Source organism: Eptatretus burgeri, chromosome 16 (assembly GCF_056783735.1).
Source record: "Eptatretus burgeri isolate ZD-2024b chromosome 16, Ebu_testis_v1, whole genome shotgun sequence".
Lineage (NCBI taxonomy): Eukaryota > Metazoa > Chordata > Myxini > Myxiniformes > Myxinidae > Eptatretus > Eptatretus burgeri.
The window spans coordinates 42,758,317-42,785,581 of record NC_140976.1 but is presented as its reverse complement, the minus strand read 5'-3'; the positions used below and the strand labels follow the sequence as shown (position 1 = coordinate 42,785,581).

Here is a 27,265-nt window from a genome sequence, read left to right as displayed (position 1 = left end):
CGAAATTTCACCATATATGTGATTACTTTTGTAAAATGTTTTTTTGATAACTATGATGTCAGACGATTTGTTACATGTTACACATGGCCTCATGATGACGTCAAAATTGCATATGTCAAACACTTTATTCGTCCGATCAGTATGAAAATTTTTGAGAGTCATCTCGGGCAAAATTATAATTGCCAAAAAAATTTGATGACATCATAGGCCACGTCATTCGGCAACCATATTGTTTTGAACATAAAACCTTCAAAAAATCTTCTTCTCTGTCATGGCTGAACAGATTGAGGTGAAACTTTACAGGTATGAAAAATTGGAAACTTTACAGGCATGAGGAACAAAAAGATCTCCATCTATGACACCAAAGGTTATATGGTTTTGCAGCTATGATTTTTGGAAGAATAAACATTTTAAAATCTTCTCAAGAATGGCTTGACAGATCGAGGGGAAACTTAACTTACATGTTCCCCAAGCCTTGGGAATACCAGGGTGTTCACAAATAATTAATAGGTCACATGGTCTGGTAGCCATATTGGTTTGAATGAAATTCTTTCAAAAAATCTTTCTCTTGAACCGCTTTATAAATCGATGTGAAACACCACAGTTATGATATAGTAGACATGTGGAATATATTTTTTTAGATTTCAACCAGATCGGATGCATGGTCTGGCAGCCAGAATTATTTCAATTTTTTAATCTGGGTTCAAGGCTATACGAGGTGTGTTCAAATAGTATCCAACCTTAATTTTTCGTGCATAAACAAATGAAGCTAGGGAGGTGTGGTTTGGTGCACGTATGTGGGCGATCCTAATCCGTATGCGTTAATATTTTCCCGCCTGCAGAAGCTGTTAGTCGCCGACAGACCGCCGATGAGTGAGGAAGTGTAAGTGAACGCCGTCGGATTTTAGTTTTTGACAAAATGACGGATCACTGTGGTCTCATCGCCAGTGATCACTGTGCTGAAGAAGTTGGGATCGCTGTTCACAGTCTCCAGCATGTCCTGTGCCATCTCCAAATGGAGTTGCTTCTCCTCGATTGTTAGCAGCTTTGGCACGAACTTCGCTGAGATTCTCCTTAAGCCCAAATCCTCAGTCACAATGGAATGAACGGATCCAATGCTGATGCCCGCCTCGTCTGCAAGTTCTCTGATCGTGATTCGACGATCCTGCATCAGCAGGGTCCTCACCTGGTCAATGACGATCTCATTTCGGGATGTTGAGGGCCTACCAGAACGTGCTTCACTTTCCACTGATGTGCGACCATCTTTGAAGCGGTTGTACCACTCTTTTATCTGTGTGGTGCCCATTGCTTCGTTCCCGAAGACCTGTTGAATCTTGCGGATCGTTTCCACTTGGGAATCGCCAAGATTTACACAAAATTTGATGCAGTAGCGTTGTTCAAGTTTTTCCGTCATTTTGTCAAAAACGAAAATCCGACGGCGCTCGCTTACACTTCCTCACTCATCGGCGGTCTGTCGGCGACTGACAGCTTCTGCAGGCGGGAAAATATTCACGCATACGGATTAGGATCGCCTACATGCGTGCACCAAACCACGCCTCCCTAGCTTCATTTGTTTACGCACGAAAAATTAAGGTTGGATACTTTTTGAACACACCTCGTAAATCAAACTTGGTACAAGTATGTTAGTCCGTGAGCCAGTCGCCTGATTTTGACCAATTAGTACCACCTGGGGGCACCAAACTTTATTGTGATTTTCTGATAGCGAAATGTATCTGTGACTCAATGCACCATGATGGACATCTGCGACTCACAGCTAAAGCTCAGTAGAGCCTTTTAAACATAGGTGGGGTCTACTCAGAAAAACGTCATCTTTTCTGACATAAGAACAAACACATTGTGTACTCGCAAGTATTTATTGACACCAACAATATGAAAAACACAATTCCATTTCCATGGGATGTACCACTGGAGAGAATTACATGAATTGAATCACACCAAATGATATTGATTATTTATATTGTGTCACTATCGCTGTCACTGTCCGAACCATCAGATCCCTCTTTCTACTCAGCATGGACCTCCTCGTCTTTCATGTTCTCACATTCCTGCGGTAAGCAGGCCTGAGTACAGTGCAGTCCATTCACCATATACTGGCAGGTGGGCAACTTGCATGACTTCTTGCATTTGCAAGACAGGAACTCCAAGACTGTGTCTGGTGCTGGTGCAGCTGTCATCCAGTTGATAACAAGTTCTCCGTCATCACCCAAGGACCAGACTTTGTTCTCCAGCGGACTTGGGACTTCTGGGTCTGCCTGCAATGCTCTGTGCCAGATGGCAGCCTGATAGTTGGCCCTCGTTGCATGTAGATGCAGACAGTTTTGGCAAGGGGGCAACTGTCCAGATTCTACGTTTCCATCTTTTACACGGAACAGTTCATATCGCATCTCATTCACATCACAGATTTCTGACTGGCTTACGTAGAGACGACATGTGAATTCTTCCAAGACCTTAATAATTTCATCAATGAGCTGCCATTCTTTTCCCAGTTTTGCTAATACATCTCTGAAGTGATCATGTGGCATCAACAGTTTAAGTGCAGTGAGCTTACCGCGACCACTAAAAGCACTGACTGTGTCACATCCTGTGAATGAATGTAAGCCGAGCAGAGAAGCACACACGCCATGTCCGAGGGCAGCTGACACTTTTGAGATGCTGATGTACCTTGTTCGAGTAGCTGTACCACATTTCACATACACGCTGCAGTTAATTTATTTGTGGAAGGCCAGACAGAGAAGAAGGATGTCAGTATCCTCAGTTACCAGAAAATACCAGTGGAGCTGCATATTTGGCGCGGAAGATGCCTCTGGTGTCTGCTTCTTCCTGGGATGTTTTCAGTTCATCTTCTTCAATCACATTGTCCCGTGTGAGCCTGAAGCAAAGGTTATCACCTGTGACATACAGAGTTTTTCCTCCCAGTTTTACTCTCATATTCGGTTTTTTCCACTGGCTGGCAATGAAACTGATCAGTTTCGTCTTACTGGCACCACATGACCACCACATGGCACCACATGACAAGAGACGTCGCCATTGCTGAATCTTGTGACCAGGAATAATATTGGTGAAGCGTATCCCAGTTTCCACACCCCTCGAGGTCCTCTCGGCTCCCTTGATGGACAGCTGTTGATACACATCAAAGACCACATCAATGCGTTCGCTCCCAACGCCAATCCTCAGTACAGAGGCAAGCATATGGTCTGCTCGTTCTTCAAAGGTGAGCTTGTCACCCTTCAGCTTTTGTACAACACTCATGCCATCAATGATACAGGCAGATGGTCTTTCTATATCTTCAGCAGGTGCTGCTTTAGCCTCTAATTTTCTTGCCAGTGCTGCCTTGTTCGTTTCCTTTGGTGTCCCATCTGTGTTGGCTAAGGACCAGGGGATGGGACCCAGAGGATGTTTTAGAACATCCTTCATGCTAAGTTTTCTCGACGAAGCACCAAGTATCATATGATGAAATAACTTGTTGTCACTTTTCAGGATGACTTCTTTACTTGATGATTTCATTTTACGACTTTTGGTAGTGTCAAACGTCTTGAGATTCAGCCTAGGAAGTCTCTCATGAAAGTTTTCTCCTGTTTCCAAACGACTCTCCTGGAACTTCTGACGAGCTTCTTCACCTTTCTTTTGGGCTGACAGGAGATGAAATGACACGTCCGGAGATGCAGTAGCACCGATGGAGATATTCATGTGGTCTGTTTCTCCTTCTTGAAACGGATTCGTCCAATTGGCTTCCAGAAGGTCTTCAAGAGCCTGTACAGCATCCTCATCTTTCTTTCTGCGAGAGGGTGTCAGATCATGGTGAGTAGCAGCACCATCGGAGACATCGGTCATCTTGCGGAGATGCTAAAGGCAAGAGCTGCGGTATTCTGCCGTCAGATAGTAGCGGGTTACTGCGCCAGGATTGAGTGAGAACCCTTTGATACCACCTGTAAAATTTGAAAAGGATTCCGTTTAGTATGGATTGGATATCAAAGGAGTATTTCACATATTTTATGTCAGTTTGTTGAACATCTGTGTAATGTTGAGATGTTGTTCATTCCTGAGACATTTGATAGATTTTACCAGTGGTCTGGGTGTCCTTGTTGACAGTTTCCTCGTTCGTCTGATCAACTGGGATCCGTCCGAATGTGTTGGTGTGGCTCAACTGCACCGAAAACCCTCCATCTAGCATGTGTTTGTGAACCTGTGGATGTGTCTCTGGCAGCATAGTCATATCACAATAGTACACAGAGAGGTACCTGAAAACAGAAAAGTAGTTCAAACTTATTCACTCCAAAGCCATTATTTAACACTCCAATTATACTGGAGTGATTGATACTTGATATTAAACTTTATTCAACATTTCAGGGAGTTAGACAGCCGCCCAATAATACAAATAATGATAAACATGCACCTGGCGTAATTTTGTTTGTCGTATGCAAAGCACCATGGTATCATCCTGTTGATGCCAGAGAGATGAAGAAGCCAGTTTCCTTCACGTGATGCTCTAATCAGATCTCGCATGATGTCCAACAGATCAAGAAAGGAGGCCCAGAAGGACGCTAGTTGGCCTTGGTTGTGGTGTAGGTGGTCAAGATATTCCAAGAAGCGGGTGAGGATGACTGACACAGAATCATTTGGTAGAACTGATTCCAGTGTGTCTTGGCTCACATCAGCACATAAGGTTCTCATGGCTGTAATAGTCTCTTCTATGTGTCTTCCGTCCTCACTGTGGTGTTCTGCAAGCCAGAGATAGAATCCTTTCCACGCTAATCTAAGCAGCGCTTCATACAGAAGTTTGTAGAGATGGACTCCTCGATTGTAGTGCCTTCCTTCAAGTACGGAGGTGATAGAACCTTCTGCTATGACCCCTGATTCCACAGCAAGATCTCTCAGGCCAGCAGAGGCAAACCTTTTCCCAATGATGGACATGAGATTACACAAGGTATGGAAAGTCCCCATGCGTATTATGACACTCTGGAAGATTTCACCATTCTTCCATTTGATTTCCATAGCTTTCGCATACAGAGCTTGATCAAATACACAGACAATCTCATCCAAGTCAAGCTCTATCTTTATCTTCATGACCTGAATCAACACATGGTGAACTGTTGACAACTGTGTAGCTGGGGCATTTATCATTGGAAGATAGCCTACAGTGTCTTTGTGGACAATTGTGTTGCCACTTATCTGCATATTGAAACCTGTCCAGGAACTGACTGACTGATCCTTGGTATCTGAGAGACGAGTCAGAGACCATAACAGGTTTCTTCGCATCGCAATATCCCTCACAGATTGCAGATCTATTACCTGGGGTTTCAAGACTGGTGGACCCAGTCTATTTCCAGCATTGTACTCTGGAATATCTAGTGGAACAGCAGTTACACTATGCTCTTTCCTGGTGAGAAACTGAGCCTCAGTTTCTTGAGGTTGGGCTGTGTGAACCTGTGGCTGTATCATGATCCCATTCACTCTATGTGATGTGCCTCCACCACTTAAAGTTTCTTCAAGCCTTACTATGTTGTCATAGGCAAGTGAGGAGGGAATGCAAGGATGGGAAGATGATGGTAGAACTATACCTCAGTCTGCTTCTTTCATCTGCTTTTGAAGGCACAATGCAGTGTCTATTTCTTCCAGCTTGGAGTAGGAAACACCATGGCCAAGGCGATTGAGCATTTTGATGAGCTCAACATTTCGTCAGTGACTTAACACCCCATGGTAGCAATATGTGTTTAGCAGGGATGACTTTTCCTCTACTGACAGCATAGATACAATCCTGACCTACCGATTGGACAACTCGTTCCACCTTCTGCGTTCCATCTTGTTCTGTTCCATGAAGTAGCAGTTTCAGAAACATCTTTAAAGATTCTGGCAATTCAGTATAGCCAGATTTCAGTTCAGCAAGGTGTGGAGGCCAAGGCTTTTCTTTCATGTTTTTAATTTGTCCACTCAAGTGGTTCGCAGAAAGTTTAACAATGTTCTCAATATCATCTGAGTACTTTGCATCCTGGAGTTGTTCTTCGGCCTTCATCATTTTGACCACTACCTGCTCCAAGGAAAGGCCATCTGGATATACAAGAAGTTTTCCTTTATCATCAGAGACGAAATGAAGTGACTTCTTGAATTCACATTCTGGCTTCTGGCGAATATGTTTCTTCGTAGAGGGTTTCACATCATTGATGCCAAGTTCGTACAGGAAATTCAACAACTTTTCAGTCAGTTCCATCATTCTGACAACTTCAAGTTGAACAAATAATGTCTTGCGCACATGCTTGAACAGAAGAAGGTAGGCCTCCCGCTCTGCTGCCAGATAAGCGTCATCATCTTCAGTGACTTTTGATGTTTTCTCCATTGCTCCACGGGTGTATTTGCAGTAACATGATTTATGGTAATGAGCCTCGGCAGCAACCAACTCTCTGGATGTGATGGCAAGTATTCTCTGATCCAATTTGGCCTGAGCAACACTTCTCACTGTTTCATCTGACCTGAGTTCTCTGGACTGTAGGAGTGTTTCCCTGGTGTTCGAACCAGCCACATATTTGCTTTCCTTCTCACAGAAGATGCATACAGGGTCTAAGACACGAGATGTCGTTGAAGGAGCACGAGAAGATTTTCTCCTTTTGGTGGAACATTCCGGCTCAGAGTCAGGTTCTTGGAACTTCTGAAGAATTTTCTTGTGTCTAAAATCAGATCTACAGTCTCTGTGGTAGAACAACCTTTCGCCGTATTCATCTTCTTTAAGTTTCAGGATGGGCCCAAAATTCTGTAAGTTGGCTGCATGGAGTAATACACCAACAGATTTATCGTCTCTGGGTTTGGTCAGTTCAGATTCTGAAGTCTGCTTGGAACAAATAATGATTTCTTTCAATGATTGCATTTTCTGTTTTTTCTTTGGTGAGTCCATCATGTATCATTGTAGAGTGTTACCTCCATACAGTCACAGAGTCACCTGAAAAGATATAAAAACTGGTTAAGTACACTATTGTCATATAAATGTATCCACTCTATTATCATTTTATTCTCTGGATCCTTGAATAATTTCCAATTTTGCTACAGCTGAAATACACATTAACTATGACTTAAGTAAGGTTATCAAATTTAAGATCAACAAGGTATAAAATAACTTAGGAATAAAATAGTCTTACTTGATATTGAAGATCGGTGAGATGAAGAAAAGCTGTCGACTGCAAAACAAACTTGACTATGGATGTTAGTATAATAAACTAGAGGTTATTTCATCTTAATAACTTAATCAAATATGAAGAAATTCTCAATAAATGTTATCATGTCCATTAGCAGTAAATATTTATGCTATTGATCAATATTGCGCAATTATCGATGTCGCAGAGATTAGGACGCAAAGAGAAATTACAATCACATTTTTATGTTATTGCAATATATTTGATATATTCCTTAAGTATAATCACTTTCAGACACACACAACACAACTTCATGATGAAAATTTATTTTTATTTGGCCTGTCCAGCCATTTAAGCATTAAAACATGGATGACAAAATTGTACATTTTGCGTATTTTGTGCAAAAACATTAATTATGCTATAAAAAACTTAAGCTGTTAGTTTGAAATGTCCATCATGCATTTTTGTGAAGTATATGGGTTCCACCGTCAATAAAAAATAAGTTTCGTTTGGTGCCCCCAGATGGTACCGATATCTTGTCTGGCTCACGGACTATGTATAATGATGAAATAATGTGGGCAGAGGCATATCTGACGACATCATGACATTGAATATTGTTGTTCTAGGTTTTTATATATTTCCCTGCTCTTTGGTCTTTCTCCCGGTTGTCACTATATGTCTGTTGATACCATCTTGAATATTTATTTTGTCTTTTTTGCAATTGTTGGGACTGTATTTGTTGCTGTTTCGGTTTGGTGTATGACATCTTCTATTCGCATCTGCTTTTCAGAGTTTTTTTTGCAAGGTGAGTGAGAGATACCTTTTCTGGTTTGTTGTATTCATGCTTTTATATGGTGATCTGCTGAACTTTTTGTGTACAGCACTCTGCTAGTCCTACAGTTGCCGCTCTGTACACTTGTTTGAGTTCCATGAGGCAGCCACCTCCTTCTTTCCTCGGCATGTATATTCTTGGGATGCAATGAGTTTTGTGGATAGTAAGGAATTTTCTTGTTTTGATGTGTCGTTTTTTGATTTATGCTTGTGGCCAGTTTGCTATTCCGCAGCTGTATTGGAACACTGATACTATGGCTTTAGTTTTGTTCCTTGAGGAGAGGTATGATTTCAAGATCAGCCTTGTTCTATGCAGATATTTCATTGGTAATTGTTTTGTCCATTTTTAATGACAAATTTGGTGGCCCTCTTCTACTCCAAGATATTTGTAAGATTCTGTGTTGTCCAGTTAATGTCTTGTGGTGTCAAGGTGGATTTTGATGTTGCTCATTTTTGTTAGTTGACCTTGCACGAATATGCACTTGGCACACTTATCTAGGCCAAATTCCATTTGGATGTCATCAGAGTACCGTTTCACTAATTTGAGTTGTTAATGCTCATGTTTTGTCATTCAGTGCAAAGAGTTTTAAATCATCCATGTACAGTAAATGTGTCACCTTTCTTGTTTCTTTGGATGTTCTTTTATTGGATGTTAGAGTATATTCATGTCCTTGCTCATTCACGAGGTTACTTAGTGGATCCAGATCAAGGCAAAACGGGAGGGGGGAAGGCTGTCTCCTTGGAAGATCCCACGTCATTAATTTGTTCACTCCTGGTATATCGATCTTTTTTTGTAGAACATTTGATGTGGATAAAATTGTCGATATTGTAGATTAAAAAAAAAACCTTCCAGGATTAGTGTGGTATTCTAAAGATCGAAAGCTTTCTCAATCAGCTTGATTATTTGGGGATTTATTTTATACTTTTGCATGCAATTTATCATCCACTAGCAGTAAAGCCCAGCGTTGCTCGGGATTTCTTGCAAATTTCCTGAATAGCTGCTGAAAGCCACAATAAGCGTAGCTCCACCACTAAACAGTTAAACGCTTACTACCTCATAATTGACGGCCCTAAACCGCGTAAAGACTCTTCGATCCGGACCTGTATGGTACCGTAGAAAACGTAGGGTGAAATGATGTATTGACAGGCGGATAAAAGGGGGAAATAACACGCAAAAGATGAGTTAGGTTTTCAGAATGGCGGAATTGTTCTCTTGGCGAACTTGCAACTGAGAGGGCATTCTGATTGTGGACGGCTGTTTGATGGGCACCTGAAATAGCGAAAGATTTGAAGGTGAAATAAATTCTACTGTACTATGATTCTTCTATGGTTAAATTCATACCTGTATGGGTCCACCGAGGGCCGTAAATGGAAGGAGCGTTTAGGTGAGTACTTCCGGGCAAAACGGGAGTTGGCGAGAAGTCGCAGTGAGTCCTTTCACACAAGACGAAGTAGCGCTGCACTTTGGAAAGCCGTGGGGAGTCATTAAAAGGCAGCTACTGAAACAAAAACTCAAAAGGCCATTTTTGCCTACGTTAGATGGTAATTGAGGGCTCAAGACATCTCCCTTGCAATGCGAAATAGCGATGTGGTGAAAGTGCACGCAGGAAAAGCTACTTTAGGAAAGTGGTGGAGGCTTGTGTCTGACAGGTTGTTTCTAAAGGATAACCATTTTGCACCAGGAAAACCACAGAGACGACGGAGTTATGGTTAGTTACTGTTACTGTTACTGTTAAGCCCACCCTTCTTTCCCAATCAGCCAACAGAGTTATGCAGAAGGAACAACTTCTTGTGCCGAAAAGACGGCGCTTGAAAAGACGAAAAGAAAAGACCGCTACCACAAACAGCCTCAGAAGACGTGAGAGCAGGAGCATCGAGTGGGTATAGGGGGCGCATGTTAACTAATTATTGCACAGGTGCAGCTCTGTCTCATTATGAACACAGAAAGTCCCCTGACTGGATGGGCAATGTAGGCCACAACTGGGACTGTTTTTTTTTTACCAATCGCAGTCATCGTCCCAACTGAGAGCTCTGCCAAACCGGGTTGCAGTAAGGCAGAACGCCCAAAATGATGATAGCAGCAGACCGCGTGGGTATTCGTTCTGAGTAGTTATCGTAAGAGATTTGTGCAACAACCCCACAATTAAATCGCTCATGCCCTCCTCTCTCACGCCTCCCGGAGGTCTGATTTGCGTGGACGCGCTCGACTGATGCGACAACAAAGAGGACCCCGTACATACGCACATGGTGTTGGAGGTCAAGGACAAACGACTTGAGCTATAAGGACCATGCAGTGTCGAACCCGCTTTCTGTGGTTTAGCCGGTGAAAATGCCTAACGTAGCAGCATTATTTAAAGGGTTCTTAACGTGATCTGCACGTCCATCGCCAAGGGGAAGTGTTAAGCTGTCTGACAGAGGAAGAACAGTCTGGCTGGACCACACAACAATCCGGATGCAAGACCCTAAGCAACGTTTGTCGCAGGCGAACTATGTTGTATTCGCCTGGCTTGCCAGAAAGGCAGAAAAGTTTTAAAGGTAGTGAGGCAACTTTTAACCGATCCACAGAAAGCTGGAAAATGGGAAGTAAGGTATCAGACGGCGGGAAGAGAGCAGGATCGAGGACAGGTAGTGGCAAGAAATAGCGGTGCACTACACGATTAGAGGGATTTTGAAAATCATCCGAGCTCAGGATTGTTCTTCCGAACGTTTAAGAAACGACGTCAGAACGGGAAACAGCAGAAGCACAATCACAGGAAAAAAGGATAATCGGTAGTCGACAGCACTAAAGATGTGACCGGACAATAGCGGAACAGGAGAAAATGTGACACGTTTTTCCTCGGCATAGCCCGACCAATGACAAATGAGTTGCATCCCAAACCACACGTGAGTGGTCGGTGCAAAAGTAAAGCTAAGGGCAATGACCTTGAGCAACCAATAGGACACGCGTAATGAGGTCATGCACAAAAAGCTTGCACGCGTGCACGGCGTGAACTGCATCACTGGATCGATTTCGTCATCTTAACGTTAATTAGTGTTAATTAACTGCATGCACGGGATCGATTTTGTCATCTTAACGTTAATTAACACCTTAAATTTCTTGCGTGCACCACAAGCATAATACACAAATGCAGTGAATGCAGCAGAAAAGGTAGGGAGGGCGAGTAATTAAAAATAAATTGCATTTAAGCTTATTTGGGGAGTCGAGTGGGAAGTGCAAGAGTGAAATTAATTATCGATTTGTTCTGCAATCAGGGATTTTTCGCCAGTGGCGTAGCGGAGGTAAAGGCACCCGGGGCAAAGTGGAAATCTGCGTCCCCCGTAGGCCTTAAACTTGAGTGGATTTGAATGGAAAATCCCATAAGGGATATCAATTTATCGATTTTTTCGAATATCGGAAGTGTTATGGAAAAGAAATTTATAGCCCATGACCTAAGTTGGACCAAAAGCCATAATCGTACCAAATTTGAATGGAATCAGTTGTAGTTTGTGGAAATGCATAACGACCATACCCACACACATCCTCAGTTTTATAGATATAGATGAATGTGGGACACTGTCAAAAGATTTTTTATCCCCCGCTGCGTGGCGGAAGGGGGATATTGTTGTCACCCAGGTCGTCCCGGCTGTCCGTCCGTCCGTCCGGGCGTCAACATTTATAGCTGTGAGTGCGATAACTCATAAACTGTTCGCCATATCGATTTGAAATTTGGGTCACACATGTACCACCTGAAAAGGAACAACCTATTGATTTTGGGCGTGGCCGGATCCAAGATGGCCGACTGGGGCAGCGATCTTAAAAAAAATGTTTTTTGTAATCAATGGAAAACCGCTTATCTGATTTCAATTATTTTTGGTGACGACGTTCCTCACCCCTGGGGAACTTTTTCGAGATGATGACCAAATGGTGTCTTGTTTCCAATTCACCTCCCTCATTATCTGGAATATGTATGACCTTTTTCATTCAATGGCGGGGGATTCCCCATCTCTGATGGTATATTTATAGTCTATCGCTATCCAGTCTGTAGCCAGTTTGGTTCTTCTTGTGTTGCAATTTTTGAGTATTGTCTTGTTTAGTAGTAAGTGGTCTCTTGTTCCATAACATTCTCTATTGCAGCCCTCCTGTTCCGCCTCTCAGCCTCCTTGTTGTATCCGGTGGTGGTACATCATTTCTGTGATGGTTCCTGTTCAAAGTTTTATGTTGTTCATCGTCAAGTTATTGGCCGGTATTTGTGAGGTGGTTTGATTTATTTCGATTTTGGAATGAGGGAAGTGTTGCCTTCTGTGAGCCATTCAATTATCCATTTCCTTATCCACTTGGATAAGTTCATTGAATGTTCGAGCATAGTGAACGTGGAGGGCATCAAATTACCTTAGCCAGAAGTTCTGGATCCCGTCTGGGCCAGGGCTTTTGAAGTTTGCCATCTTTGCAAGTTGTTGTCTTATCTTTTCTGCATCAATTATTACTGGGAGCATTTCCTTGAGATGTTGCTTCTTCTCTCATAGGTTTCAGATCCATTCCACCTCCTTATTCTGTTCTTTTCAATCTTCATAAATTAGTTTCCAGAATTGTTACAATTCATCTTTTTCAGGAGGGGATGACACATTCTGCTTCGTTTTCCCCAGTTCATTGTGGAATCTTTTCCTCGTTCAGGGTAGGTGTGTCTGCCCTCCCCATGAAGCTCGAAATCTTTACACCAGCACTCCGGGTACAATCGGCCCATGATCGAAGTTGGTCCTCCCGCGCCGGCACTCTCGGCTAAACGTCGTTCGTGACAGTCTAAGACGAGCCATTTGTTGACACTTTCTCTCCATTTATCCCATCTTACAGACGTAAAACGTTTGACTTCTTCGTTCGCTACATTGTCCTGGTGAATAATACACTGGGGAGCGTCTTCACTGGTCATATTCATCAAAAATTACCGATAAATCGCCGATCAGCTGCCGGTGATTTCCTCCCTGCAGGAAGCTGCCATCTTGGACAACTTAGCTGGTCACATGACAGTCTGACGTAATTTGCATACAATGTCAGCCGATCTATTGGCTGTCGAGGCATCACGTGACCCACATGTGATCCGAGTGAAGAAAATTCAAATGAGAGAGCGCGGGGAATGCATCGATTTTCGAGATGAAAATACACAATAACTGCAGCTATTTGAGTGGAGAACTTTTGGATACGTATGTATTTGGATATAAACTATCATATTATCAAGGTTTTGTCTACCCCCCCCCCCCCCCGATGAGTGGAACGATACAGCTTACGGCTGATGGCCTACATGCCACCGAAGGTGGAAGGAGGTTGTTTTCACCCCTGTCTGTTTGTTTCTCTGATTGTGTGCAGGATATCTCAAAAAGTTGTGGACGATTCAAATGAAATTTGGTGGACAGGTTGCGTGTGTGACAAGGACGAACTGATTAGATTTTGGTGAAGATCCGGATCCGGATCCGACTACTCAAATTTTTTAAGCACTTCTTCACCATTGAGAGATGAGGACAAAAATGATATATAGCACGATGTCTCAAAAAGTTGGGGACGATTCAGATGAAAATTGGTGGACATATTGAGTGTGTGACAAGGAAGAAGTGATTCCATTTTGGTGAAGATTGGGATCTGGATCCGATAATTTTTTGAGTGATTCTTCACCATTGAAAGATAGGGCCAAAAACGATATATACTGGAGCATGATATTTCAAAAATGTATTGGGCCCAATATGTTCTCATGGATCAGGCATTGCATGGTTGAGGTATGCACTCTACCGAGTGCCCTTCTAGTTAAAGTGTATAATCAAAATATTATATCTGATTTGAAAATCGGCTCTGAAGGACTAAATAAGTGTCGAAATCTGGAGTGAAATCTGAAAATTTTAACAAATTAGCAATTTTTAAAACTACGTGTATTTATTTAAGCAAACGCATTAAACTTAACTTTTTCTACTCTTCAGACAATTCTGTTGTGGTTAAAAAGATTAGGGAATGTGCAGAAAGTGGAACTTCATTTGGTGCAACGCTGTGCTCTCTAACCTGCATTTACAATCAATGACAATCGAGTCGACAGGGGTTCTTCTTTTTTTTGGCAAATGCATACGCAGTTTGCTTTTTCCTGTTCTTTGCGATTTGCTTTCATGACAAAATATTAATGTGAATGCACTCATAGTTTCTACAATGTATCATTTAATAAATTAAGCTGGCATTTGACTGAAAACAAAGATACATACATACACAGCAAACATGGATGTTGGACGTGGTGGAGTTTGTGCGTGCCTTCGTGCGAGTAGATTGGAGAAATATGTATGTGTTGGGAGCATGCATACAGGGAGCCCTTTGCCAGGTAGACAGTATGGGTTTTAATTGTTAAATTCTCCTGCCTGGTTTTGCAGAGAACACGGTGGTTAAAAATAAAATGTTGCTGTTTGGGCGCGTTTTATCGCCCAAGTCATGCCCTGGTACGCTGCCTACCCTCCCCTTATGTTGCCTTCCCTCCCCCTCCCCTCGCACTGCCTTCCCCACCCCTCATACTGCCTTCCTCTCCCCTTGCTCTGCCTTCCCTTCCCCTCACTCTGCCTTCCCCTCCCCTCACACTGCCTTCCTCTCCCCTCGCTCCGCCTTCCCCTCCCCTCACACTGCCTTCCTCTCCCCTCGCTCTATCTTCCCCTCCCCTTGCTCTGCCTTCCCCTCCCCTCACGCTGCCTCTCCCTCCCCTCACGCTGCCTTCCCCTCCCCTCACGCTGCCTCTCCCTCCCCTTACACTGCCTCTCCCTCCCTTCACACTGCCTCTCCCTCCCCTCTCCTTTCCCTCATGCTTCCTCCTCCTCCTCATGCTGCCTTCTCCTCCCCTCACACTGCCTTCCTCTCCCCTCGCTCTGCCTTCCCCTCCCCTCACACTGCCCTCCTCTCCCCTCGCTCTGCCTTCCCCTCCCCTCACTCTGCCTTTCCCTCCCCTCACACTGCCTTCCTCTCCCCTCGCTCTATCTTCCCCTCCCCTCGCTCTGCCTTCCCCTCCCCTCATGCTGCCTCTCCCTCCCTTCACACTGCCTCTCCCTCCCCTCTCCTTTCCCTCATGCTTCCTCCTCCTCATGCTGCCTTCTCTTCCCCTCGCACTGCCTTTGCCTCCCCTCACGTTGCGTACTCCTCTCCTCCTGCTGCCTTCATCCCCTTGCACTCAGTGCCGGATTAAGCCTCGGCTGGCCCTAAGGCACATTTTGAAATTTTAGAAATTGGCCTGAAAATTTTAAATTAGATCTCGGGCTCATGGAAATGGAACCCCAGACAAAAGATGAACTGATTCAAGAACAAAATATTTAATACAAAAAAAGACAAATATTTAATGTGAAAATAATTTTTGGCCTGAATTTTTGGCTGGCCCCAAGGCACATGCTTTGTCTGCCTAATGGTTAATCCAGCACTGCTTGCACTGCCTACTCCTCCTCTTGCACTGCCTTCCCCTCCCCAGGTGCTGCCTACCCCTCCCCCTGTGCTCCTCCTCCCCGAACAGCAATGAATCGCCAGATCACGGCAGGATAACCGAGAGGTACACATGCTCACTCTCAGCTGTCTCGCCTGGGTTCGAATCTCACAAGTTTTTGATTTTTCAACTTTATATACAAATTTGGATATAGTACTCGTGAGGGATTCACTCTTCAAAGTGATTGACAAGGTTTTTAACTCTTTTAATAAGTTTTCATCTGCCAGGTTTGATAGAGCATTCTTATCTAAAAAAGAAATACTCAAGTTTTCATTGTTTTGATAAGCAGAAGTTTAAGGATGCTGATAATTTTATTTAATACTTTGTGTCTTTTTGTGGGATAATGTTTCAACAGGTTAAGGGTATTCCCATGGGTGGGAAATGCAGCCCCGACTAACGGATATTTTTCTTATTTTCTGTGAATTTTGATTTATGCAGAAAGTGATAAAGGAGAAAAATTAGGATTAGCTAAAATATTATCTCATACATGTCATTATATAGATAATATTAGTGTGGTTAACTATAATTTTTTTGATAGACAGCTTTACAAGATTTATCCAGATAGCCTGATTGCAAACAGGAGTGGTAATGATTGTACAGTTGCTCCATATCTGGATGTGTTGCATCATACTTGACGTTATAGTTGCTGCATATCTGGTTCAAGTTGGACAGAATGGTTTCAGCACGAGTGTATATCATAAAGTTGATGATTTCAGTTTCCCTGGAGTCATGTACACCTTTCCAGGTAGCAATGTACCAATTTAAATGGGTTAAAATGACTTTTCTTCACAGCTACTTATACTTGCAAGAATTTGTTCAGTAAAGGATGATTTTGTGTAATGTGCTGAGGTTTTTTTTCATCATGTTAAATGGGTTATTTGACTGAGTGTTTGATCAGGTCTTGTGAGAATGTGTTTAGACTCCATCGTCACTTTTTATTTAAGTTTAGTTGGTTTTCATGGAAGCAAGTTCCGATTGCATTCAATGCATTGCATTTGATATAAAATTGGAATAATTAATTTATTGAGATAAATTCTGTAAATAATATTAATTAAACATATATGTGTATGTGTATATATATATATATATATTATTATTGTCATTATTATTATTATTATTATTATTAAATAATGGAGGTATTTCAATGAAAATAAAATAAATTAATGATATATATAAAATACTGTTGCGGTTATGTGAAATTTCCACTCTTCAAAGCAAATGCACACAACATAAAGTGGTCCTGAGACAGTTATTTCAATGGTATCCATTTTAAATAGCCCTTCCATGATATTTGGTGGGTTGATGGGACAAAATGCGTTGCGAGGGCTTTTCGTTAGGTTTTTAATTCCATTTACTATTCCTTTGTTAGATTTACTTTACTTTACACACATGACCTCTCCTTCACTCATGCAAGCAAGCAACAGTCAGTATAGTAACAGTGACAGCCTCATTCGCATTTAACGCCAGAACCCTGTTCAAACTGCATGCCATTTCCCAACAGACATTTTATTTTAACCTTCTCCGGATTCGAACCACAATACTACAACCTTCATACAACCACCACAACGCATTTATAAAAATCCCCACAATAACCTACACTCAACCTCTTCACCAAAACTGCTCTAAACGCTTCAACCTTCTCATCACAAACACCACAGCACTTCGCCCACCTCTCCACGGCCGCGGTGAAGCACCATGACCACGGTCGGCACCCTGGACGCTCACCGCTGTCCATTGAGGATGTCGAAGAACAATGGGCATGACCCACCATGATGGATGCTTGAGGTCGGAACAGATTGGCACGTAGATAAAAGCACAACTATGCGCTGGGGTCCGTTCAGCGTCATCTGAGTAGTCCTGGCGCTCCCCTAAATAGCGACCCTCATTTGGTGCCCAGCTCCACGTTCATGGCCGGAGAGCTCTCCCCAAAAACCCGCACCCCATGTTAATCTCGGAGCTCCATCGTGTGACTGAGTTTGGGGATGAAGGAGGTCATTTTCGGCGTCCTCGCCTCGCTGTACAGGACTACTTAAGGAGGAGTCTGCACACCAATGGGACCATCCGTGAATACCTACAGAGCATTTTTATCGGATTATTGGCTCCTCATTCGCACAGCCTTCAAAAATAGCTGCGACAGGATCGTTCGAGGGCACGTTTTAGATTATCGGTCGGTCCTCCAGCCAGTCAGCCTCCCTGCTGCAGTCGTCCACGAGAGGTCGGAGGGTCTTCTCCCGGGTGTGTGGCGATTACTTCTGAGCGAGGTGGGTTCAGACCTGGACAGCGGCGCAAGGGGAAAGGACAAGTGCTGAGTGTGTGGGACGTCAGACTGATAATAGACTCAATAAACACACAAACAGAATTTCTCACGCGCCACTTTAAGCTGTCTTCTCACACGTTCTGTCTCTCCTGAATGTCCCATGGTCAAGGAGAGGAGAGATGAGCCCGTGACTTGGTACTTCACACGAGCAGTCTGGCACAGCTGTTTTTGCCATGGTCAGGGTGACCTCCTCCCCTTTCCCGACTCACCCACACTTTCTATTGCCCTCGGCTCGTACATCATCAATGACACGTCACGGCCCTCCACTCTCTCTCACCATTGGGCACCACTCAGCCTGGTGGGCAGGATGACTGCAACGCGACCTCTTACCCCAAGCTCTCTGAGTTAATTCGGGCCTGGGAGGTCCCATTTTCCCTCCAAAAACGTGCCGGTTTCAAAGGGTAATAAATAGGGTCAAACGGGTTGATAATTTTCGAACAGACATTAGGAAAGGGAGATATCATCATCATATAAACAACGTATATCTAATACCACATTTGATTACTTTATACTAAAACTGAGATACACATAAGGAAATAACTGTTTTTTACGACACATCTTCAGCCCACACTCGGAGGTATGCATGCTCACCTCTGAGCTACCTTGCCTGGGTTTGAATTTTAACAAGCTATAAACTGTTATCCTGGTGTTATGCATACAGGGCGGTCGGCATCAAAGATCCCAGGGTGTCTTTTGTGATGAGTAGGAGAGTTATCGCCGGCACCTTGGAGGAATTTCCGAGTTTCTGCCACCTCCAGTTGAACATCCTACATTTTAGGTTATATTGAAGTTTTTTACATTTCTTTATTCTGCATATGATTGAAAAAAAATGTTTTGTTTTGTTTTAGGACAAACAACATCATTTGGTAGTGGTGGTTACATTGCACACCTGGAAGGAAACCTTTCCAGGGCAAATGACATGGTCAATTACCTCATCAAGAACTCCTGGTGTGATGCCAAAACGTCAGCAATTTTTACAGAGTTTGTTGTCTACAATCCAAACGTAAACCTCTTTTGCTACACCACAATGCTGGTTGAAAGGTTTTCAGGTTTGTCTGCCATCATTACTTTGTTGTCTGAAAGGCATCTTCAAAAACTCTCTCTCTCCTCTTTTCCTGTTCATTCCTTCCCTTTATTTTATTGTCAAACTGTTACCCCACTGCCCCATCATCAGGTCTTCCCCTCGGTCACCTTGCTCTTCTGTGAGCTTCTATCTTGCAGAGAATGTAACAACCTTGTACATCTATAACTTCATTCACTTGATATAATGAACAAAGATCCAATTATAGCTTTCTTGTGATATTTATCTGTGATTTATAACCAGAAGCATTTTATCTGTTACACGTTTATTGCCAATTTATATCTTAACTTCTTTGTTAAAAATTATTGAGAAAGTAAGGAAATATCCAGGGCATAAACTCTTAAGTTTATTTTTGTGGTTGGAAATCTTGTTTCTTTGATATTTCAAACAAAAGGAATGAATGTGGAAAATAACCATCGGGAAGTCAGGACTTCCTATGTGAGGATGGCATGGACACTCCATATGTAAATACAATACAAATCCTTCTCTCTCTCTGTCTCTCTGTCTCTCTGTCTCTCTGTCTCTCTCTCCAACACACACACACTCTCTCTTGTCATAGTCTCCCTCCATCTCTTCATGAAACACAAATGGCACAATGCACAAAATACGAACAATACAATGCATGAAAAACAAAGGAGATATAAAAATGGTAATGGAGACTGAGAAAGGATATACGGCCAAAGCAAGCTATTGATCCAGAAAGGTATAGTGGGTCGTTAGCCAGTGCACTCGACCCAGAACAAAAAGGCAGAATGACTCATGAGAGCAGATGCAACCCAGATAGCACAACAAATCCCATTAAAGCCACGGGCTCAGGTATTGACCCAATTTTGTACCAACACAGTAAGTTGTTGGCAGCAGAGTTGTTGTTGTGGAGTTGTTGGCAGCACTGCTGTTAGCAGGAAGGAGTGGGTGGAGGGGTTTTGATAGACAGTGGTAGCTAATTGTTGGGACACCTCACAAGGTGTTGAGCCAGAGTCAGTCCGGCATCGTTAGCAAACTTGGGAAGTGATTCCAACAACAAGAAAAGGGGATCATGTATCCCAACATCAGATGTTTAAATTTGTTTAGTGATCCAGTCATGAAGAAATACAGCTCTCTCACAAAAATGGTTGGGCTACCATCTCCACAGGGTCTGACATGCTGGAATACTTTCACAAAAGCCAAATTTTGCTCACGCACCAGTTCCTCCCATCCTGATTGCAACTATCATATCCATCCTCTCAAAGCTGATGCATTGAATTCTGTGGGGAGGCATCTGTAATCATGCAGCTTCCTTTTTCAACGTGGAAAGCAAACCTGAGGGCCCTGTCACACCTTGGCGTTTTAGCCAGCGTATGGCAACGTATCAAAATGTATGTAAAATGCTGGCGTACGCTGAACTATTGATGTTTTTTTCAGTTTTGGGCGTGTTCATAACGAGTTGGACATATGCATAACGTATTAGTAACGTACACAGAACGTTTCGATAACTTAAAGATAACTTATACCAACGAATGCTTAGCGTGTTGTCGGCGTTCGCAACCTATGCCCAACGATAGTCTAACTTATGCATAGTGCACGTTTGCTTATTGCCGACGATCACGTGGCATAGCCTATTAATAGGCTGCCACTCAACGATTCAAACATAACCGCACTAGACAGCGAAGTGTCAACATCACCGTCATGCTGAAGAAAAAAAATAAAAATAAAAACCATGGAGTCTGGAACACTGACGGGGTTCCTCCTGTGTGAAGCCCATTTTTATATACCAATTCCCCTAAACGCTGCCAATACGCCATTGCATGGTAGCTATAAGTTAGAAACACGTTCAGTAAGTTCTGTGGTCGTCCGGAAGACGTCAAATACATCTACATATGTCAATATGCGTTGGAGATACGTTACACATAGGTTCAAAGCACGTTACTCATAGGTTAGAAATAAGTTTCGGGAACGCAAAACATTACCTCGACATGTTTCGACTTATGAGTAACTTACGAGTAGCGTGTGTCAACGATCGCATAACGTGCCTACAACTTATGGCCAGTGTATGCGGAACGTGTGAGTCATACGCTGGCATACGTCGAAAAATTTTGAGCATGCTTAAAATTTGTCGACGAGCTCGGCGAACTACGATGTATACCAGCACGTTTCAGCGTGCTCTTAACGTATACAAAACTTACCCATAACGTATTCGACGTGTGCCAGCATATTTGCCAAATTTTTCATACGTCGGCATACGCTGGCTAAAATGTCAAGGTGTGACAGGGCCTTGACTGAGGGTAACTTTGGCTCACTCCATAAGGATCTCACCATGTATATGTCTATCCTGAGGCAAACCAGAAAACATTGTCTTGTAAATATCAAGGCAGAGAGCAAGTTTCTTCTTACAAAGAAACTTGCTCTCCCTCATTCTCTTGCTATGTCAGCTCAGGCAAGATCAGATCTGTGACATACTACAGGGATCATTTAAACTTGTACTAACCTGTTCCATGGTCAGGTTGTCGGTGAATAAACCATCTCCCCCTCCAGGTTTTTTGGTGAGGAAGGTGTTTGGATATGGACACCCAGCAGGATTAAAAACAAAACCTGTCAAAGGGCGGAGGAGCTCCTTGTGAGCCAACGAACATCCATATCTAGTGCCCAACTGTGTCTGCAGACGTCCTCCTGCAGTTGGGTTACTTCTTATTAGGAGGTTGGTAGCAGGATTTGCAATCCGGCCACCGTAAAACCCTTCATTCCACAAAACACAACAACACAAAGAAATCTGAAAACCCACTCCGTGGGAGTACCTCCCATGCAGCATCCCTTCGTAGGGCAGCTTACCAGATGACGGGATTGGGGCAAAGCCTTCAGGACCCCCAATCTTTGATGATGGGAGAAAAACCACGGGGTAACATTCCCGGGTCAGATTGCTGGAGAGTGTGTCAGAGTGGTGCTGAGGTGTCGTCCACCAGACGGCGGTCTCCTTGGGTTAACCTGAGGCGGTCCCTTCGGGTGGGTGCCTGGAATGTCCTTTCCCAAAGAGAGGATGATCACCTGTCTCTGTTATCATCTGAGCTCAAGCGTTTGGACATCGGTATTGCAGCTCTCTCTGAGGATCGGAGACCGGATTGCGGCGAGATCATGGCGGGTGGTTACACCTACTATTGGTCGAGTCGCTATGATGGATACCATGCCCAAGGAGTTGCTGTAGCTGTGTCCAATAAGCTGACTCCAATGATAATTGAGGTAACACCAGTCAACGAGCATATTGTGAGACTGTCACTCCTTGGGTGTCATTTCCTTGGTCTCTGTTTATGCTCCAACTGAGGCGAGTGATCTCACCGTGAAGGATGCATTCTACGCCACGCTCGAGTCTGTGGTTGATCAGTGCCCCAGACGAGATACACTTCTAGTATTGGGGGATTTCAATGCATCGAATGGAACTGATAGGGATGGTTATGAGACGTGTGTTGGTCCTCATGGGTCAGGAACTGTGAACCTGAACAACACTAAGTTCCTTGACTTTGCAAGAAGTCATGGACTTAGGGTGGCCAGTTCATGGTTTCAGCACCCACAAGCTCATCGCTGGACTTGGTGTTCCAACACTGGTGGTGTGGCAAAGGAGATTGACTATGTCCTCGTTGATGGTCGCTGGAGGATGATCCAGAACTGCAGGGTCCACCAGAGTGCTCAGTTCCTCAATACTGACCACAGGCTTGTTGTAGCAACTCTTAAGTTGTACCTTGAATCCAGGAGAATGGTACCATCTCAGCCGAGGCTGGAAGTTGGCAAGCTCAAGGGTGAGAGGGTAACAGAGGAGTTTGCAAACAAGCTGAGTGGAGATTTGGGGGGTCTGGGTGCTTTGGGAGGTCCTGAGGAGTTGTGGAGTGCCTTCAAGACCACCGTCCTTGATGTTGCCAGTGGATATCTTGGAACTCACCGTAGGGCAAAAAAGAATTTTGTCTCTCAAGGGACACTAACCCCTTTAAATAATCTAATCTAACTCCTTTAACCTCACACACAATCTTTATTATCCCTTCCTTCCCAACCCTCTTACTTGCAGTGGTTCCACCCCTAATCGTGTCCTGTCACTTCATTCCCTTGCTTATTGTATCCAAAAGTTGTTCCCAAAATTTGTGAGATTTGTGAATCGGTTGAAAAACAACAGCTAATTGTTTGATTTGTAGTGGACATTTTAACAGTACTCTTTTTGTTCCTGCAATGCATAAATGGAAGGGATCCAAACAGGAGCAAAAATCTGAGAACGTGTTGTTTTTGTTTATATTTCATCTTCTTTCTAGGTGTTTTTATGCCTTCACATGAAATTTTTGTATATCGAGTTCAACAGAACAATCAAATTATGAACACTGTCCTGCATGTGGCATATGTTGGATACATCATCGTCATCGCCTGCCTCATCATCCTCATGGTCATTCAGGCCAGACAGCTGGGCACCAAAATTTTCTTTCGCCTTGCATCTTGGAGTGAATTTCTCTCGTTGTCTTTGGGGTTGAGTGCGATCGTTGTCTTTTACCTTAAAAACAATGCTGGATATGAGCTTTCTGCTTTGAAGATGGCTGGACCATGTGAGTTGTTTTTTTAACAACATAAAAATTGTGCAACTTATTTTTGTTTATTTTTTACAAAATACCTCATGAAGTGCTGTCGTCCTTTCACTTGTTCATCCAGGGCAGTGAGTTGTGACTTAGCTGACATATTTACTGGTTACCCTCATGAAGTTAAAATTAAGTGGATTGTTGTAAATAAATCGGAGGAGCGCATTCAAAATTCGTTTCGTTAATAATACTGTACTTAAGGTTCAAAATTATTCTCTCTTACTTTTAGTTTCCTCCCAAAACAGTGATAAGTTTACATAATGATAAAATAAATATTGATATTGAAACATTTTGAATGCTTTTCTATTTCAACAGGGAAAGCCAAGACGTTGAATTTTATCGGCCTCAACCTGTTGTCTTCCCACATCCTTGCTGCTCTCGTCTTCCTCATCTTTTTAAAAATCTATGAGATTTTTGGTGCATCACAATGGCTTCGACCAATGTTCAGATCAATGCAGCTGACTGCGGAGCTTTTGAAACCCTTCTCAATCATTTTTTGTGTGATTCTTTTGGCATATGCTCTCCTCTTTTGGGCTGTTTTTGGTTCGTACTTGCGACTCTATGATAGCTTGATTTTAAGCATGACATCTGTAATTTCTGCATTGTTAGGAAAGAGCGATTTCAAGCAATTGTTCACGCTGGGTGGAGATCTTGCAGCATTTCTATATTTAGTTTTCATGTTCTCTTTTGCTATCCTGTTGTTTGACGTTGGAATTCTGCTGGTCAGCGAAGCAACATCTGCTGCATTTAGCGAAGATGATGAGTCTGCCCTACCATTCTCCATCTTTACCAGCCCTCTGCTCAAAACATACAAGGCTTTGTCTGAATTAAAACGCAAGAAGAAGAAAAAACATAGCAGTGAAAAAAAGTGATTACCAGGTCATTGTGGTTCAGTCACCTATTGTCGACCATGCAAATCTTCACCATGGCTTTCTAGCAATCTCTGCTGTACTTCTCATTTTCATTTTCCCTTTAAGTTATTCTTTTAAAAAATTGATTCTTTCATTTCTGACAACATATTATGTTTTTGTGCATGTTCCACAAAATCAAGTAAATTAAATTTGCTTTTTAGTCGTCGTGATAGAAATGTTAAATTTATTTTTGACCAGCAGATTTACCTGGTGTTGCGTGGGAAGAGAAACGTGAATAAGTCGCACTTTATAGCCAAAGGAAATTTTAAAATTGTAATACCTTCTGCCACCACCATCAGGTGATACACATTTGAATTGAGAATTTACGTCCCCCTCCTGCAACCCACACCCCCACGTGAGGCTGCAGCCACATGGGTGATGTCTCTCTCTCTCTCTCTCTCTCTCTCTCTCTCTCTCTCTCTCTCTCTCTCTCTCTCTCTCTCTCTCTCTCTCTCTCTCTCTCTCTCTCTCTCTCTCTCTCTCTCTGTCTCTGTCTCTGTCTCTGTCTCTGTCTCTGTCTCTGTCTCTGTCTCTGTCTCTGTCTCTGTCTCTGTCTCACACACACACACCAATATTAATACAGTTCGACCTTCTGCAGCAAAAGTGAATGTTTCTGATTTAAATGTTTTTCTTTTCTTTAAAGTGCCAACCACAGACTCCTAAGAAGTGCTCTATCTATCTCTGTGTCACACCTTTGGTTGTAATAGATAATGGCTGAATAACACGGTATTGTTTGGCAGAAAAAAAAAAAAAACAATACAAAGTTAAACTCAGTCATCTTAACTCCTGCTTCTTCAACCGTCCCAATGATTCCCATCTTGTGGGTCGGCTGAGAGGTTAAAATCTTTCATGAGCTGTCTTGCCAGGCCTGACACAACTTAAGGTGATTTGGGCAGGAACTTGCAATTTGTTCAGTGTCTAAAATAAAAGACACCATGGAATATTTTATTTCACCAACTAATGCTTGCACCCAGCACAATATCCACCCAAGGAATTCCCTCTTTGTGATGAAACATTCTTTAATGCAAATCACCAATCCACCAATTTATCATCAATCCCAGATTCGAACCCACATTAGACAGCTCAAAGGAAATTGCATGACTTCCATGCCATCCTGTTGGTCTAAGTTTAATTGAGAGTAGTCATTATCTAATTTGTCATTTATCTTCGGGAAGATTCATTGTGCAATCTGTTTGCCTTTGGCTTCGCACAACAACTGCCTGACTCGTGGATCTATGATCCTCATGCTCAAAGATTCCTTTGTGAGTGTATTTCGTTACAGTGACAATATGAAAAGTGTAAAAAAAAAAAAAAATTGAAATTGTGATTGGAAACATGAATGTCTTGCACTGTTAAAAATAAATCTCTTTGTTGCTGAAAAGGACACAGTTACCGGTCAGTTATTCAATATTGTTACGTCTGGGGGGGGGGGGTATGCATTCAAAGGGTAATTAGGATGTTTAATTTGGTATGCCATGCTGTTCGAGTTTACCAGGATCTCGATGTAATAAGTAGCAATTCAGTGGTGATAAGTTGTCTAGTAAATGTCCATTTCTTCAAGGAGGAAATGATAATTGTCACGTAATTAGATAGGGAGACGGGTTAGGGTAAGTGTGTCTGCGTAAACCCTTTTAGTATTCCCTGGAGGCTTGCCGTGACGTAACAGGACAGTGCTGCGGATGGCTCCGCCCCTTGATCACGATTGGCGGAGGGCCAATAAAACGGCTCGATTGGAAGTGACGAGGACTCGAGTATAAAAAGGTTCTGTTCGGGAAAAGAAGAGGAAGAGAGTCATAAAAAGAAAGCGTCTTGTCGAGGCTGTTGGTCTCGGAGCGTGCTCTCTTGTTGCGCTGGTTCATTCCTCGATTCGTCGTGTCTCGTGGCCTTGCTGTGCCTCATGCCTCACCTCGGTTGGCTCTGGAGTTCTGCTTGCTCGGAGTACTGGACCGAACGGCGGGCGGACCTGCCTCCCTCTCCTGCTCGCATCTTGGCGCCAGAACTGGCTCCCTGGCGGCTGTGAGCGGTCTTGGGCCTACACCAGGAGGTCGACACCACCCTGAACAGCACCACGGTGTCTCCTGCCCCTGACGAGCGCAACGCCAGCTCGTCCGGCGCCAATCCAGGGACTGTTGCGTCGACACCACGGGCAAGCCTGACCACCAGCTACGTTGTGTGTGTGTGTGTGTGTGTGTGTGTGTGTGTGTGTGTGTGTGTGTGTGTGTGTGTGTGTGTGTGTGTGTGTGTGTGTGTGTGTGTGTGTACCTGGCGCCTTAGAGGGTTTGAGATTTGTATATCCATTGGAATTGTTTGTGTTTTCCCCACGCCCGAACCCACACCACCATCCCTTCGAATCGCCCCGGATCCCTCCTCTTGCCGAGTCCTATTATTTCTGGTTAGAGAAATAAACATTATTAACTCAGTGAAAAGCGACTCGTGCCACCTTCCTCGTCCCGTTTGCTGTAGAGCGATTAAAACCACCATCTTTGGGTTATAAGAAAATAAACCGCCTCCATCGTTTCGGCTCATTCTACGTTGGCAGGACTGTTCAAGTCCCGTGGACGTCACAATATTTATTGTCCCAAAATCGATTGACCATACCTTTTGTTTTACCTCTGTGTATAACACTTATCAGGTAAATAAACATCCAATTCAATGTTTATAATTTTTCAACGCCACTGATGTGTTGTCTCATCAGAGAATACATTGGGTGGTTTTCCATTGCCTTAACCAGTATTATTCAGGGAAGGAATCTGGCAATAATGGCATGTTCGTGAAAAAAGATACTGCAGGGTGTTTGACATCCAGCAGACACCACGAGATGGGACACCCGTCTTAGCATCACTCCAAAGGATGGCACACTCAAAGATGCAACAATGCCTCAGAAGTGCTGGAGTGAGTTTGTAGTTGTGCTGGGAATTACTCTGCGATAAGACTGCTCAAAGGTGT

At 43.3% G+C, this 27,265-nt stretch overlaps 2 protein-coding genes across 3 annotated transcripts in view; one reads left to right on the top strand and one right to left on the bottom strand.

Annotated features, from left to right (window-relative positions):
* Positions 1–25,690, top strand: part of LOC147010961 (polycystin family receptor for egg jelly-like) — a 179,844-nt gene extending 154,154 nt beyond the window's left edge. The window contains exons 21-23 of the mRNA XM_085860453.1: positions 18,596–18,796; positions 23,094–23,378; positions 23,724–25,690. Coding sequence (XP_085716579.1) covers positions 18,596–18,796; positions 23,094–23,378; positions 23,724–24,280 — 1,043 coding nt within the window. The 3' untranslated portion in view covers positions 24,281–25,690. The remainder of the gene's footprint in view (positions 1–18,595; positions 18,797–23,093; positions 23,379–23,723) is intronic.
* On the bottom strand, positions 1,869–18,181 carry LOC147010962 (uncharacterized). 2 transcript variants are annotated; one of them, XM_085860455.1, is made up of 3 exons: positions 17,101–18,181; positions 4,084–4,259; positions 1,869–3,947 (listed from the first exon to the last, which is right to left on the bottom strand). In XM_085860455.1, the coding sequence occupies exon 3, from the start codon at positions 3,850–3,852 to the stop codon at positions 2,773–2,775; it is 1,080 nt and encodes a 359-aa protein (XP_085716581.1). In that variant the 5' UTR covers positions 3,853–3,947; positions 4,084–4,259; positions 17,101–18,181; the 3' UTR covers positions 1,869–2,772. The 2 variants fall into 2 exon arrangements, with proteins under 2 accessions (XP_085716581.1, XP_085716580.1); XM_085860454.1 differs by lacking the exon at positions 17,101–18,181 and adding an exon at positions 4,415–8,444.
* Positions 25,691–27,265: the final 1,575 nt, after the last annotated feature.

Coding starts and splice junctions, on each gene's coding strand:
- LOC147010962 (XM_085860454.1), bottom strand. CDS start 5,460: ATGATACAGCCACAGGTTCACACAGCCCAACCTCAAGAAACTGAGGCT. Junction 4,260..4,414: donor GACAAACAAAATTACGCCAG/GTGCATGTTTAT, acceptor TTCTGTTTTCAG/GTACCTCTCTGTGTACTATT. Junction 3,948..4,083: donor CAAGGACACCCAGACCACTG/GTAAAATCTATC, acceptor CAAATTTTACAG/GTGGTATCAAAGGGTTCTCA.